The 12841-nt window shown below is 57.0% G+C and overlaps 1 protein-coding gene across 1 annotated transcript; it reads left to right on the top strand.

Annotated features, from left to right (window-relative positions):
* The first annotated feature begins 1002 nt into the window (after nucleotides 1-1002).
* Nucleotides 1003-7611, top strand: YIPF5 (Yip1 domain family member 5). Its single transcript, XM_021541257.4, has 6 exons — nucleotides 1003-1079; nucleotides 1256-1364; nucleotides 2417-2589; nucleotides 3451-3596; nucleotides 5533-5714; nucleotides 6509-7611. The coding sequence occupies exons 2-6, from the start codon at nucleotides 1264-1266 to the stop codon at nucleotides 6669-6671; spliced, it is 765 nt and encodes a 254-aa protein (XP_021396932.3). The 5' UTR covers nucleotides 1003-1079; nucleotides 1256-1263; the 3' UTR covers nucleotides 6672-7611.
* Nucleotides 7612-12841: the final 5230 nt, after the last annotated feature.

Here is a 12841-nt window from a genome sequence, read left to right as displayed (position 1 = left end):
TTTCAAACTGTTTCCGTGCGGCCACAGGAAAATGTTTCACGCGGACATAGGAAAGGGAGCGAAGGCGCTGCACAGGAGCCACACCGACCCCGTGTGGCTGAGCCGGGCCGAGAGAGGGGCCGGGCTGGGGAGAGCCGGGCTGGGGAGAGCCGGGCTGGGGAGGGATTGGCTGGGGAGAGCCGGGCTGGGGAGAGCCGGGCTGGGGAGAGCCGGGCTGAGGGAGGGATGGGCTGGGGAGAGCCGGGCTGGGGAGGGATGGGCTGGGGAGAGCCGGGCTGGGGAGAGCCGGGCTGAGGGAGGGATGAGCTGAAGGAAGGCTGAGCTGGGGGATGGCTGGGCTGAGGGAGGGATGAGCTGAGGGATGGGTAGGTGAGAGATGCCTGGGCTGGGGGAGAGCCGGGCTGAGGGATGGATGGGCTGAGGGAGGGCTGGGCTGAGGGAGGGATGAGCTGAGGGATGGGTAGGTGAGAGATGCCTGGGCTGGGGGAGAGCCGGGCTGAGGGATGGATGGGCTGAGGGAGGGCTGGGCTGAGGGAGGGATGAGCTGAGGGATGGATGAGCTGAGGGAGGGATGGGCTGAGGGAGAGCCGGGCTGAGGGAGGGCTGGGCTGAGGGATGGATGAGCTGAGGGAGGGATGAGCTGAGGGATGGATGGGCTGAGGGATGGATGAGCTGAGGGAGAGCCGGGCTGAGGGAGGGCTGGGCTGAGGGATGGATGGGCTGGGGGATGGATGGGCTGAGGGAGAGCCGGGCTGAGGGATGGATGAGCTGAGGGATGGATGAGCTGAGGGATGGATGGGCTGAGGGATGGATGAGCTGAGGGATGGCCGGGGCTGAGGGAGAGCCGGGCTGAGGGATGGATGAGCTGAGGCGGGACCGGGGCCGAGGCGGGACCGGGGCCGAGGGAGGAACCGAGGCGGGACGGGGCCGGGGCCGGGGCGGGGCCGGGGCGGGGCCGTGCCGTGCCGTGCCGTGCGGCGCGTGCGCGGAGCGGCGCGCGGTGTCCCGGAAGCGGAGGCGCGGCCGTGACACGTCGCAGGGGCCGCGGCGGCGGGAGCGGGGCCGGGCCGGGGCCGCAGGTGGGGCCGGCACCGGGGACGGAGCGGCAGCCCGGGGCGGGGAGCGGCACCGGGAGCCCCGGGGAGGGGCGGCCGGCAGCGCGGGGCACGGCCGGAGCGGGGAGCGGCGGCCGGCGCAGCGCGAGGTCCGGGCCCGGGCCGGCAGCGCCCGAACCCGCCCCGCTGGTCTCTTGCAGGGGAGGCGATGTCCGGGTTCGACGGCTTCAACACCGACTTCTTCCAGACCAGCTACAGCATCGAGGAGCAGGCGCAGCCCTACGGCTACGGCGGGCGGCCGTACAACAAGTAACTCGTGTGCCCTGCCCGGGCTCGCATCCCGGGGCAAGGCGGGGGCAGCCCCGGTCTCAGCCCGTCCCTCCTGCCGTGGCAGGGACACCTCCCACTGCCCCAGGTGCTCCCAGCCCCGTCCAGCCTGGCCTGGGCGCTGCCAGGGATCCAGGGGCTGCCAGGGCCTCACACCCTGCCAGGACACAATTCCTAATTCCCAATATCCCATCCATTCTGGCAGGGGGAAGCTATTCCCCTTGTCCTGGCACTCCAGGCCCATGTGCGAAGTCCCTCTCCAGCTCTCCTCTAGGCTTCCTTGGGATACTTCTGGGATAGTCTGTATCTGCATGTCAGCCAGCTGCTGGTTTCTGGAAATGAGTCCCAGTTGTTCCGATGGAGAGCTGAACTCATTGTCTAAGTGGAGATCTGAAGGAATTTTGTGTTCAGCTCTCTGCCTGGTAGATTTCAGAGCAAGTGTTAGAGAAGATTGAATGACATGTTGTATGAACAGTCTTAATTATACAAGTGATCTTCATGTCCTTGGGAGAAGAAATACTGTTCTAATGCAGCTCCATATCCAGTCACTCGCTTGGGAACTAGAAATTAGTGTCACCTAAGTGAGCATCCAATGTTCTGGTGACTCTCAGGCTGCAGCAGGGAGGTGTGCTGGGTGTTCCTGGGGCAGGGGGATCCTGGCAGCCCTGTGTGAACGTCCAGCCTTGGGCTGAGGGCTTTGCTCCCTCCGTGTGCTCCCTGAGATGGAGCAGGTCAGTGCCGTCTGGGACCTGAACAAATGTGCCCCCTGTGCTGGGGCACAAGGAATTCTGCATTTCCCTTCTCTTCCCATAAAGATTTTGGAAATGTTTCTGGAAATCTCTGTGGTTAGACTTGGGGTAGATTAGTGGCAAGAACACCTGAAGAGGTATGCTTCCTGTGGGGTCATGTTGTGGAACTCCTTAAGCCCGAAGGAAGGGGTTGCTGTGACGTGCTGACTGGAACAAGCTCTGCCTTGCAGGAGGTGTTTGAGCAGCAGCTCTGGCTGTGCCCTAACGTGGGGTTGTGCTTTGCAGGCACTATGGAGGCTACGACTACCCCCAGCAGGCTGGCTTCATGCCCCCTGACATGATGCAGCAGCAGCAGCCCTACACGGGGCAGATCTACCAGCCCACACAGGGCTACACTCCAGCCTCAGCTCAGTCTTTTTATGGAAGCAACTTTGAGGATGAGCCTCCACTATTAGAAGGTAAACTTTGCTAAAGTGGCCTAAATCCAGAATTCCTCTTAGTTTGGGCGTAAGTTGGTAGCAGTGTGTGGATTCCCTGCTGCTGGGAGTGCTCAGTGCATTTGAAAATCTCACTGATTATCTATTTGAACCTGTATTTTGGCATGTGAAATCCTTGTTCTTGTGTGAACTTCTGCAGTTGGAAATTTGTGCTTTCTTGCCTCACACCAGCTGCTCTGTGGCAGTTAAATCAGTTAACTGGGAGACCTGACTTCATGGCAAAACGCTTAATATTGCTCATGTTGCAAATAATAATTGTACCTGCCCACTTTGTAAAATAAGTGCCTGCAGGTGCTGAGAGTTGATTCGTGGTTGGAATGGGAATGTTTCATTGCTAACCAGGAATGCTAAACACTGCAGAAATGCCTGTGTGGAGTACAGCCTGTGCAGAGTGCCAGGCTGGATATTCAGCTAAGTCTGGCTTGCTGGGGTCAGTTTCCAGCTTATTTCTGTTATTTTTCAGTTCCAAACAACTGAATAAACAGTCACAGGGTGGAGAGCCAGGCATCTGTCACACGTGTCCCCAGGCATGACACCTTCCACCCCCTGGGCTTTTTTATTAATAACTTTATTTACATAAATAAAACAGGGTCAGGGAGCTGGGCTGAAAAGGACCCAGAACTCTGTGCTTGGGCTCTTCCCTGGTCCTTCAGAAATCACCTGGGCCTGGGAATGTGTGGAGGCAGCAGGAGGAGACAGGGGAGGGCTCAAGTCCCTGGTGCCCACCACAGATCTGGGGGAGATGGGAAGAGGGGAGTGAGTGGGGCAGCCAGGAAGGGAAGAAATTAAATCCAATGAAATCCACATTCTGCTCACTTTCAGAATTGGGGATCAACTTCGACCACATCTGGCAGAAAACACTAACGGTGCTGCACCCCCTGAAGGTGGCTGACGGCACCATCATGAACGAGACGGACCTGGCCGGGCCCATGGTGTTCTGCCTGGCCTTTGGGGCCACCCTGCTGCTGGTGAGGCACTGCCAGGGGGCTGCTGGGCACGGCTGGGCTGGGCACACACGGGCTGCAGGGTCACTGCAGGCTCCCTGCAGCTCTGGGCCAGCAAAGCTCGTCCTTTCCATGGATGTCCTGAGTGGGAAGAGACCCCAGGGAGATCAGAGTCAGCTCCTCACCCTGCACAGCACAAAAACGTGTGTGTGCGTGGGAGAGCTGCTGGGCCTCTCACCCTGCTGGCATGGACGAGCTCTGGCACTCCAGTGGGGCGTCAGGGTCAGCTCGCTCTGGGGCACACCTGCTTCACACTGTTTGTGTTGCTCACTGCTGGAGCCTGGTCACCTTTTCTAACTGAGCTTAATTGGAATCATTGTGCTTTAATGGCTCATGATGACAGCAGTGTTCCTTGGCATTGAAAGCTTCAGGGGTTTTAATCCGTTTTAGCTTTAAATGCTTCAGGCGCTACTTGTCATTTCTGCCTAAAATTTCACATTGCTTTGACAGTTAAAACACACTTTGGTACCAAGGGGCCTTCAAGCCTACTTTAATAAGTAACTTTTATTTATGGAAACTAGGCCAGTCACATTAATGAACATGTTTATAATATATACATTTGAATTTTCTTTTCCTAAAAATTTAATTCTCCAGTTTCCTTTTTAAAAAATCCATGGAATGTGGTGCAAGGAAGTGGGCTGAGCCTGGCACAGAGGTTGCAGCAGGTGTGATTGTTTCCTGTGCTGCTTGGGGAGGAGGAGAGCTGGGTCTAAGCACATCCAGTTTGGAAGTTGTTGGAGGGGACACCCTGGAAGCTGCCCAGCCCCGTGTCCTGCAGGGGTGCCTTGGGCAGCTGCTGGAGAGGAAGCAGCAGTCTCAGCGTGGGAAAACCAGGAGATGGCCTGAATACATGGACATAACCCACATGTGCTTCCAAAATTTGGGTTTGGCTTTTTAAAACTTCCCTCAGCTAATCCAGAGCTTAGCCTCAGCTGTTCCTGGGATTTTTTTAATAGTTTTCCTTGTGCTATAACTTTGTGCATTCTCCCACAAATTAAAGAACTTCAGCTCTGGGTTTGTCAAGAACTTCCCAAATTACAGTTTTTTTGTCTTTACACCTATTTCTGTAAAGATCATTATTGCAAGTAATCAATCAGCATGAGAAGTCCTTGATGAAACCCTAAACAGTTCCTGGGCTGAGATCAGAGAATAAAAATCAGATCACAACTTGTTCATTAGGATCCACAGAATCAGGAGGAATTCCAGGCTCCTGGAGTATGAGATGTCCTGGGACTCTGGGGGGAAACTCTGTGTGGGATGGGAGTGAGGGAGCTGGGGCTGGGGGACAGTGCCTGTGCCCACCCCTGCTGTGTTCCAGGGTGGGTAGATCTGCTCCCTGTGCTGGATCCATGCTGACTTCCATCCTGTGTTGGATCCATCCTGACCCCAGTCCTGACCCCAATCCTGTGTTGGATCCATCCTGACCCCAGTCCTGACCCCAATCCTGTGTTGGATCCATCCTGACCCCAGTCCTGACCCCAATCCTGTGTTGGATCCATCCTGACCCCAGTCCTGAGTCCATCCTGTGCTGGATCCATCCTGACCCCGGTCCTGATTCCATCCTGTGTTGGACCCATCCCGACCCTCTGCTGACCCAATGCTGTGCGGGTTCCATCCTGTGCTGGTTCCATCCCGACTCCCATCCCAATCCCATCCTGACCCCATCCCATGCTGGTTCCATCCTGACCCCCATCCCAAATCCCATCCCAATCCCATCCTGACCCCATCCCATGCTGGTTCCATCCCGACCCCCATCCCGAATCCCATTCCAATCCCATCCTGAGCCCATCCCATGCTGGTTCCATCCCGACCCCCATCCCGAATCCCATCCCAATCCCATCCCGACCCCATCCCAGTTCCATCCCAGCCCCGTGCTGACCCCTGCTGTGCCCGGCTGCAGGCTGGCAAGATCCAGTTCGGGTACGTGTACGGGATCAGCGCCATCGGCTGCCTGGGCATGTTCTGCCTGCTGAACCTGATGAGCATGACGGGCGTGTCCTTCGGCTGCGTGGCCAGCGTGCTGGGCTACTGCCTGCTGCCCATGATCCTGCTCTCCTCCTTCGCCGTCCTCTTCTCGCTGCAGTAAGTGCTGCGCTCGCCCCTCGGGCACACCTTCCTCTGCACAGGAGGGAATCCCCGAGGGGAGCTCCCACCTTCAGTGCTGCACCTCTGGATCATCTCCACTCAGGGCAAGAATTCCTTGTCAATGGCTCCAGGTGTTTTCTGGGGGAAAGGGGGTGAATCCTGCCTTTACCTCATTAAACAGCTTTTGAATACATAGACTCCAGGAGCAATCTCAGGCTTGTTTTCAGCCAGCTCTGAATCTGACAGGTCTCAGCACCTGTAAAGTCTGAAAGTAATTATTATTGAAGACACAAATTAGGATTTTACAAATGCCAGAAAATAAAGATGATTCCTTTTGGCTCTGTGAATTTAGGGACTGAAAAGAAACAGCTTGGCATAATTATTTTACTCACTGCTTTGAAATTTTCATATGCATAATTTTGAGGAGGCTTTTTACTGTCATAATTGACTGACAGTGTTCTAAAATTCTAGAATCCCAGAATGGTTTGGGTTGGAAAAGCCCACCCAGTGTCACCCCTGCCATGGCAGGGACACCTCCTCTCACTGTCCCAGGCTGCCCCAAGCCCTGTCCAGCCTGGCCTTGGGCACTGCCAGGGATCCAGGGGCAGCCCCAGCTGCTCTGGGCACCTGTGCCAGGGCTTTCCCAGTGCTTTCAGAGGGAATATTTCACTTAATGCCAAATGCTGAAATTGGTGCCAGGGCCTGCAAAGGCGTTGGATGAGTCCGGGTGTGACTCCTGCAGGTGGATACCCACGGGGCTCTCAGGAGTTCTGTTCTCTCTGCCTCTCCAGGGGGACGCTGGGGATCATTCTCACGGCTGGAATTATTGGCTGGTGCAGCTTTTCCGCTTCCAAGATCTTTATCTCTGCCTTAGCCATGGAGGGCCAGCAGCTGCTCGTGGCCTACCCCTGCGCGCTGCTCTACGGAGTCTTCGCCCTCATCTCCGTCTTCTGAACTGATCTGGGGGGCCAGGGGGAAAATCCCAGCTTGGAACATGGACTTGGACCAGAAACAGCTGCAAACAACTGTCTCGTGTTGCTATCATGAAACTTAGACCTGTTTGAATCACCTGGAACAATGGAAATGTCTCGTGTTCACTTTTTTAGGACCTTGAATACTGTTTTCAATGACCTGGGGAGTCCAGAGCTTTAATACGTGTTCATGCTTATCAAGTTCCTGTGATTTCTTTCCCATTCCTAGATATTTAGAAAAAGTAACTTTTGGTTGTTTATTTGAGGGTTGAGATTTTTGTTCATTTTGTTTTGTTTTGTTGGGGAGGGCGAAGGGTTGCAGTTACACATTGGTAGATTTTTATCCAAACAGTTAAAGAAGCTGCCGTGAATTTGGGGGACTTAGGATAAATCTGCAGGAAAGAGGAACCTGTTTCCTGACCCCTCTCACCAAAAATGCACAAATGAACAAATGTAATTAGAGTATTTCCCGTATTTTAACCAATATCTTCCTAAGCTCTCCAGTCACAATTATTTGTCCATTTGCTGTGAGAGTATTTCAGGATTTGAGATACTCAAATTATGAAGTAGAAAACAGATGCTTAAAAGTGAAAAGGGATCTGTGATTCTGTCACACTTGAAACATGACCACATTGGAGTGTCTGTAGCTTTATGTTAATTGGGGTTTCTGAAAGATGTGGGCAGAGGTTCCTTCCCTCATGGTGCACATTCTGCTGGATGGATGAAGAGGAATCTCTCTCACAGTGCTTCCAAGGAAAACACCATTTGGAAAACGTTATGCTTGTCAGTATTGTAGTTATTGTAAAATAATTTAAGGCATATTGATTAAATTTTCCTTAAATTTTGAAAAAGGTGTTTGATTTTCCTAACCTTTATTTTTGATGTTCAGTTACTAAAATAGAAACTTTCATGTTGAAACAAAATCACATTTAAAATTGAATTCATTGGGTGGATTTGGTGTTTGTTACAGTGAGTGACGAGCAGGAGGGAGTCCTGTCCTGTGTCTGTGCAGATCAATAGCATTGATTGCCAGTGAGCCAAATTAACACAGCTCTAGGACACAGAAGAGCTCCCTCAGCTGCTTGAGCAAGGTTCTAACACTAATACTGCGCTTTGGGAACAGCTAATTCAGCTTATCCTGCACATCCAGAGGGGAGGTTATTAAGGCCTTGCAGTGGTTTCATAGGCACCTTCCAGGGTGATCACCTGGGCATTAAAATACTATAAATAATGTTTTCTTTCATCACAGCATGAGCAAACTTCAGTGCACGGGAAGAGCAGCTCAGTGTTGCCCTGGCAATAGAGCTGCTGAGTTTGGAGAAACCATAGGAAAAGGGATTTATTTAGATTTAAATGCTTACAAAGTCAGCAGTGGAGGACGCTGCACGCTCTGCTCCAGCAGCGAGGGTTGGCCCCGGAGTTTCCTCTGCATGGAATTCAGCAGTTTGTAACTGAATTTCTGAGTGGTCTCTGGGGAGCAGAGAGAAGCAGATGAGAGCAGGAGGTCAAACACTTGACTTCATGGAGGACTTGATAAAAACCAGTGTTACTCTAGAGTGGTTGTCTTAAAGATCCCGAACTTCTGCTTCAGTAATTAATGTGATTGCCTTGACTCTTTATTGCCTTTCCAAAATCAATCCCATCGACTTTCTGTAATGAAGTTTTGTCCTAGTTCTTGCTTCAATTTCAGTTACATTTCAGATGATTCAATGTCCCCCTCCCATAGAATGTCAGCACTGGAGGCTGTAGTTCTGTACTCCCACATTTGCCTTTCTCAATTAGGACTTTTCTTTCCATGTCTGAACTTTCCCCACTTCCCCCACCTTCTCACCTGGGTTCAGCTGCAGTGCCAGCACCACTCTCCTGCTTTGGCTTTGTGCTGCTCAGCGTAAAGCACAAAACCAAACGCTGCAGTTCCTTCTCAAACCCACTTTTGTTACTCCCCCAGTCCTCAAATGCTGCCCAGGCTGCTGATGTGACAGTGGCTCTGGTTTTCAGGTCCCTTGTGCTGTGAGGCAGCTGCTGCCCCGGTTCTGTTCCCAGAGCAGCAAATTCCAGCGCCAGCCGCGTGTTTTAAGGTGCCTGCCACCCCTGTGGCTCTGGAGCAGCCTGAGGCTGCGGGGATGGCTCCGGAGGGCTCCGCTGGGCTGAGCTGGGGCCGTGCCCGGGGCGAGGGCTGGGCTGGCACAGCCCCGGGCTGCGGGGTCCCTGCGGCTGCTGCCCCGCGGCTCCGGCTCTGCCGGCAGCGCCCGGGCTTTGTTGTGGGGCTGGGCACTGGGGGGTTAAAGACCCGCCCGAGCCTTGGCACCGCAGCCCGGCTGCTGCCCGGACACGGGGGCAACGGCAGAGCGCTGCCCGAGCCCCCCGAGCCCCCGAGCCCCCGTGTCCCCCGAGCCCCCCGAGCCCCCGTGTCCCCCGAGCCCCCCGTGTCCCCCGTGCCCCCCGAGCCCCCCGTGTCCCCCCGTGTCCTCCCGTGTCCCCCGAGCCCCCCGTGTCCCCCCGTGTCCCCCGAGCCCCCGAGCCCCCGTGTCCCCCCGTGTCCCCCGAGCCCCCGTGTCCCCCCGTGTCCCCCGAGCCCCCGAGCCCCCGTGTCCCCCCGTGTCTCCCGAGCCCCCGTGTCCCCCGAGCCCCCGTGTCCCCCCGTGTCCCCCGAGCCCCCGTGTCCCCCGAGCCCCCCGAGCCCCCGTGTCCCCCGAGCCCCCGTGTCCCCCGAGCCCCCCGAGCCCCCGTGTCCCACCGTGTCCCCCCAGCCCCCCGAGCCCCCGTGTCCCCCGAGCCCCCGAGCCCCCGTGTCCCACCGTGTCCCCTGAGCCCCCCGAGCCCCCCGTGTCCCCCCGTGTCCCCCGAGCCCCCGAGCCCCCGTGTCCCCCGAGCCCCCGAGCCCCCGTGTCCCCCCGTGTCCCCCGAGCCCCCCGAGCCCCCGAGCCCCGGTGTCCCCCGGCCGCCGCAGGGCCGGGCTGCGGCCGCTGCTGTTTGCAGCCTGTCCGCTGGGTGGGTGTGCAGCACTCCCGATGAGCTCCCGGAGCGGGCACGGAGCCCGGCAGCGCCGGGGAAACCTCCGGACCGAGTGCCAGCTGTGCCCGACCCCAGCCTGTCCCCAGCCCAGGCATTCCCTGGGCACCTCCGGCGAAGGGCATCCAAACCCCCCTGGCAGGGTTTAACCACTTCCCACGCAGAAATCCCGCTGGATCCGGGTCCGTGTGTACAAACTCCGGAGCGCCGCGGTCCCACGGCCGCGCTCAGAGCTGCTGCCGGGCCGGGCAGCGCTTGGAGAGCCTCTCCCTCCTCCCGCTCTCCCCGCTGCTGTCCCGCAGCAGCAGCAGCGCATTCCCGTGCTCCAGCTGCCTCCGTCCCTGGCAGGGAAGGGATCCGTTCCAGCCGCGCTGGGGATGCTGCGGGCCCGGATCCCTTCCAGCGTGATGGGGATGCTGCGGGCCCGGATTCCTCCTGGGAATGGGGAGCCTTGGCTGTGTCTCATTCCTTGGGTGATAGGAAATAGTTCTGAGGGGATTTCAGCATCGACAGTCAGAATGCATCGATGCATTCACATGTCTGCGCAGTCAAGATGACAATTCTAACACCATGGGGTACTTTATTTCCATTCATTTATTTAATTATCTGCTTTAAATATCAAAGTCTGTGTGGGGGTTTTGTTGGTTTTAATTGCATGGGCCTCTCCTAATTTCACTTCTTCATCCCTGGTGATTTTCCTGTCATTGCTGGATATACCATCAGAATTAAGTTTCCAGTGTGCATATTGACAAAAGAGAAGATAATAATTACAATAATTACAAATGATTGATCAGTGCAATCACTGATCATTGGATTAATTCTTCCCTCCTTCCACCGCTGTTAGTTCAGAATAAATTTGCAGCAATCAAGAGATCTTCACTCCTGTGCTGATGATCTTCATGTTCTGCCTGAGCTTTAATTGAGCTTAAAAGGCCTAATTCTGCCTCAAATCTATTCTTAGTGTTGTTCCAGACCTGAATGTAGAGTTTGAATTGGAATTTGCTCCTCCTGCCTACATCCAGCCGGGATGAGTTCCCCACCCAGTCAGAGCTGCCACTAACCAGCCCCATTCCCAGCAGGGTGGCTGTGCTGAGCTGGAGCTGATGGATGGAATGGGATTGCATCCCCCCCCACTCCTCCGATCCACTGCAAGGCCCAGGGGCTGTTAGAGGTGGCAGGAGGAAAGAAAGCCCCGGGGCTGGGGGCTGGGGGAGAGCTCAGCGAGCTCAGGGAGCTCTGGGGGCACCCAGAGCACAGAGCCAGCCTGCTGAGGGGGAGCAGCAGGGTTTGCCTTCGGCTCTCTCCCTGCTGCTGCCTCTGCACATTCCCTGCTGGCTCCCCGGGCTGCTGAGCAGGTGATGGAGTGGCCAGGGACTCCCTTTCTTGGCCCTTCACTGTTTTCCAACAAACACAGGCGCAATTCTGGACACTGGAGGAGAGGCAGCGAAGCTGAGGTTTGGACCTGTAAAGTGCTGGCAGCAGCGAGATAAGACCCATTAAACCCATCAGGCTGGAGCTCTGAAACCTCTGCAGTTTACCCAGTAATTTGTCTGGAAGGCTGTTCTGCGGGAGCTTTTTCCATGGAAACCTGCAGTGTGATCCCCCAAACAACTCGGTGTGCTCGGCCGCCGCCGGGCTCGTGTTTAGATCCCACCCAGCTCTGTTGGCCTGGTTGCCATGGCCCCGTTTGCTCTCCAGCCCCTGTGGGATGGAGCCCGCAGGGAGCTGGGGCCGGGCTGGGCCCGTTCCGTGGGGAATGAGCCGGGCAGGGATGGGCTGGAGGTGCAGGAACGCTGCCAGCCCCTCTCCAGTCCCTCTCCAGCCCTCCCAGCCCATTCCCAGCCCCTCTGCAGCCCCCCCAGCCCCCTGGGCACTGACACCTCTCCCTGCAGAGCAGCTCACAGAGGTGTTGGTTAATTGTTGTCATTTCTGCGTGGCAGAGGGAGGACGGGGGCACAGAGAAGGGGATGTTTGTTAGGAGGCCACTGAGCAGGACCCAGGCCCAGGCCCCCAGGTGTGCTGGGCAAACAGCCCCAGCAGGGCAGGGTTTACCTCTCTACCTTCTGCTCACCAATCCTGCTACCAGCGACCCACCTGCATCATTCTCTGCACCAGCAATTTCTGCCTGCTTTTTTATTGCTGTGCTTCTCGATACTTCTCACTGCGTCCAGGCTTTACTTCAGCACATCTCCAGAGGGATTCTGCATGTCAGGCACAGATCTGGAGGGCAGATGTGCACAGATGTGTAACTCAGCCCAGGCTTTGCAGACGGGCTCCATCCCCACCTTAAAGCATCACGCCGGCTGGGGCACCAGCCAGGGTGACCCCGGTCCCCGGGAACCCCTGCGGGGCAGGGACAGCTCTGGGGGCACGGGCAGGACCCCGAGCCCTCAGAGGGCCGCAGGGTCAGCAGAGCCCGGCCACGCCGGGCACGGAGCAGCCGGCTCCGGAGGGCAGCGCTGGGTGCCACTAGATGGCAAGCGGCACATTGCGATGGGCGAGTCCCGGAGTGCGCCGGGAGCGCCCGGGCTGCGGGAGCCTGCGGGATAATGTGGGATAGTGTGGGATGCTGCGGGACACTGTGGGATGCTGTGGGACGCTGCGGGATGCTGTGGGATGCTGCGGGATGCTGTGGGATGCTGCGGGATAATGTGGGATAGTGTGGGATGCTGTGGGATGCTGCGGGACGCTGTGGGATAATGTGGGACGCTGTGGGATGCTGTGGGACGCTGCGGGATAATGTGGAACGCTGTGGGACACTGTAGGATGCTGCGGGATAATGTGGGATGCTGTGGGATAATGTGGGATAGTGTGGGATGCTGTGGGATGCTGCGGGATAATGTGGGATAGTGTGGGATGCTGTGGGATGCTGCGGGACCCTGTGGGATAGTGTGGGACGCTGCGGGGACACTGTGGGATGCTGCGGGTGAGGTCGCTCCCGGCTGCGGGCCTTGTCTGGGCACTGCCTGCGGTGCCAGAGCTGCAGCGGGGCCAGGAGCTGCCCCGGAGCTGTCCCGGAGCTGCCCCGGAGCTGTCCCGGAGCTGCCCCGGAGCTATCCCGGAGCTGTCCCGGAGCTGCCCCGGAGCTGGCCCGGAGCTGTCCCGGAGCTGTCCCGGAGCTGCCCCGGAGCTGTCCCGGAG

This window comes from Lonchura striata, chromosome 13 (assembly GCF_050655825.1).
Source record: "Lonchura striata isolate lonStrDom1 chromosome 13, ASM5065582v1, whole genome shotgun sequence".
Taxonomy (NCBI): Eukaryota; Metazoa; Chordata; class Aves; order Passeriformes; family Estrildidae; genus Lonchura; species Lonchura striata.
Note: the sequence above shows the minus strand (reverse complement) of the source record. Positions and strands in the feature narration are given on the sequence as shown.

Excerpts from the sequence above, each read along its gene's own strand:
- YIPF5 (XM_021541257.4), top strand. The coding sequence starts at position 1,264 with ATGTCCGGGTTCGACGGCTTCAACACCGACTTCTTCCAGACCAGCTAC. Across the intron at positions 1,365-2,416 it reads GGCGGGCGGCCGTACAACAA|GCACTATGGAGGCTACGACT; the intron begins GTAACTCGTGTG and ends TGTGCTTTGCAG. Across the intron at positions 5,715-6,508 it reads GCCGTCCTCTTCTCGCTGCA|GGGGACGCTGGGGATCATTC; the intron begins GTAAGTGCTGCG and ends CTGCCTCTCCAG.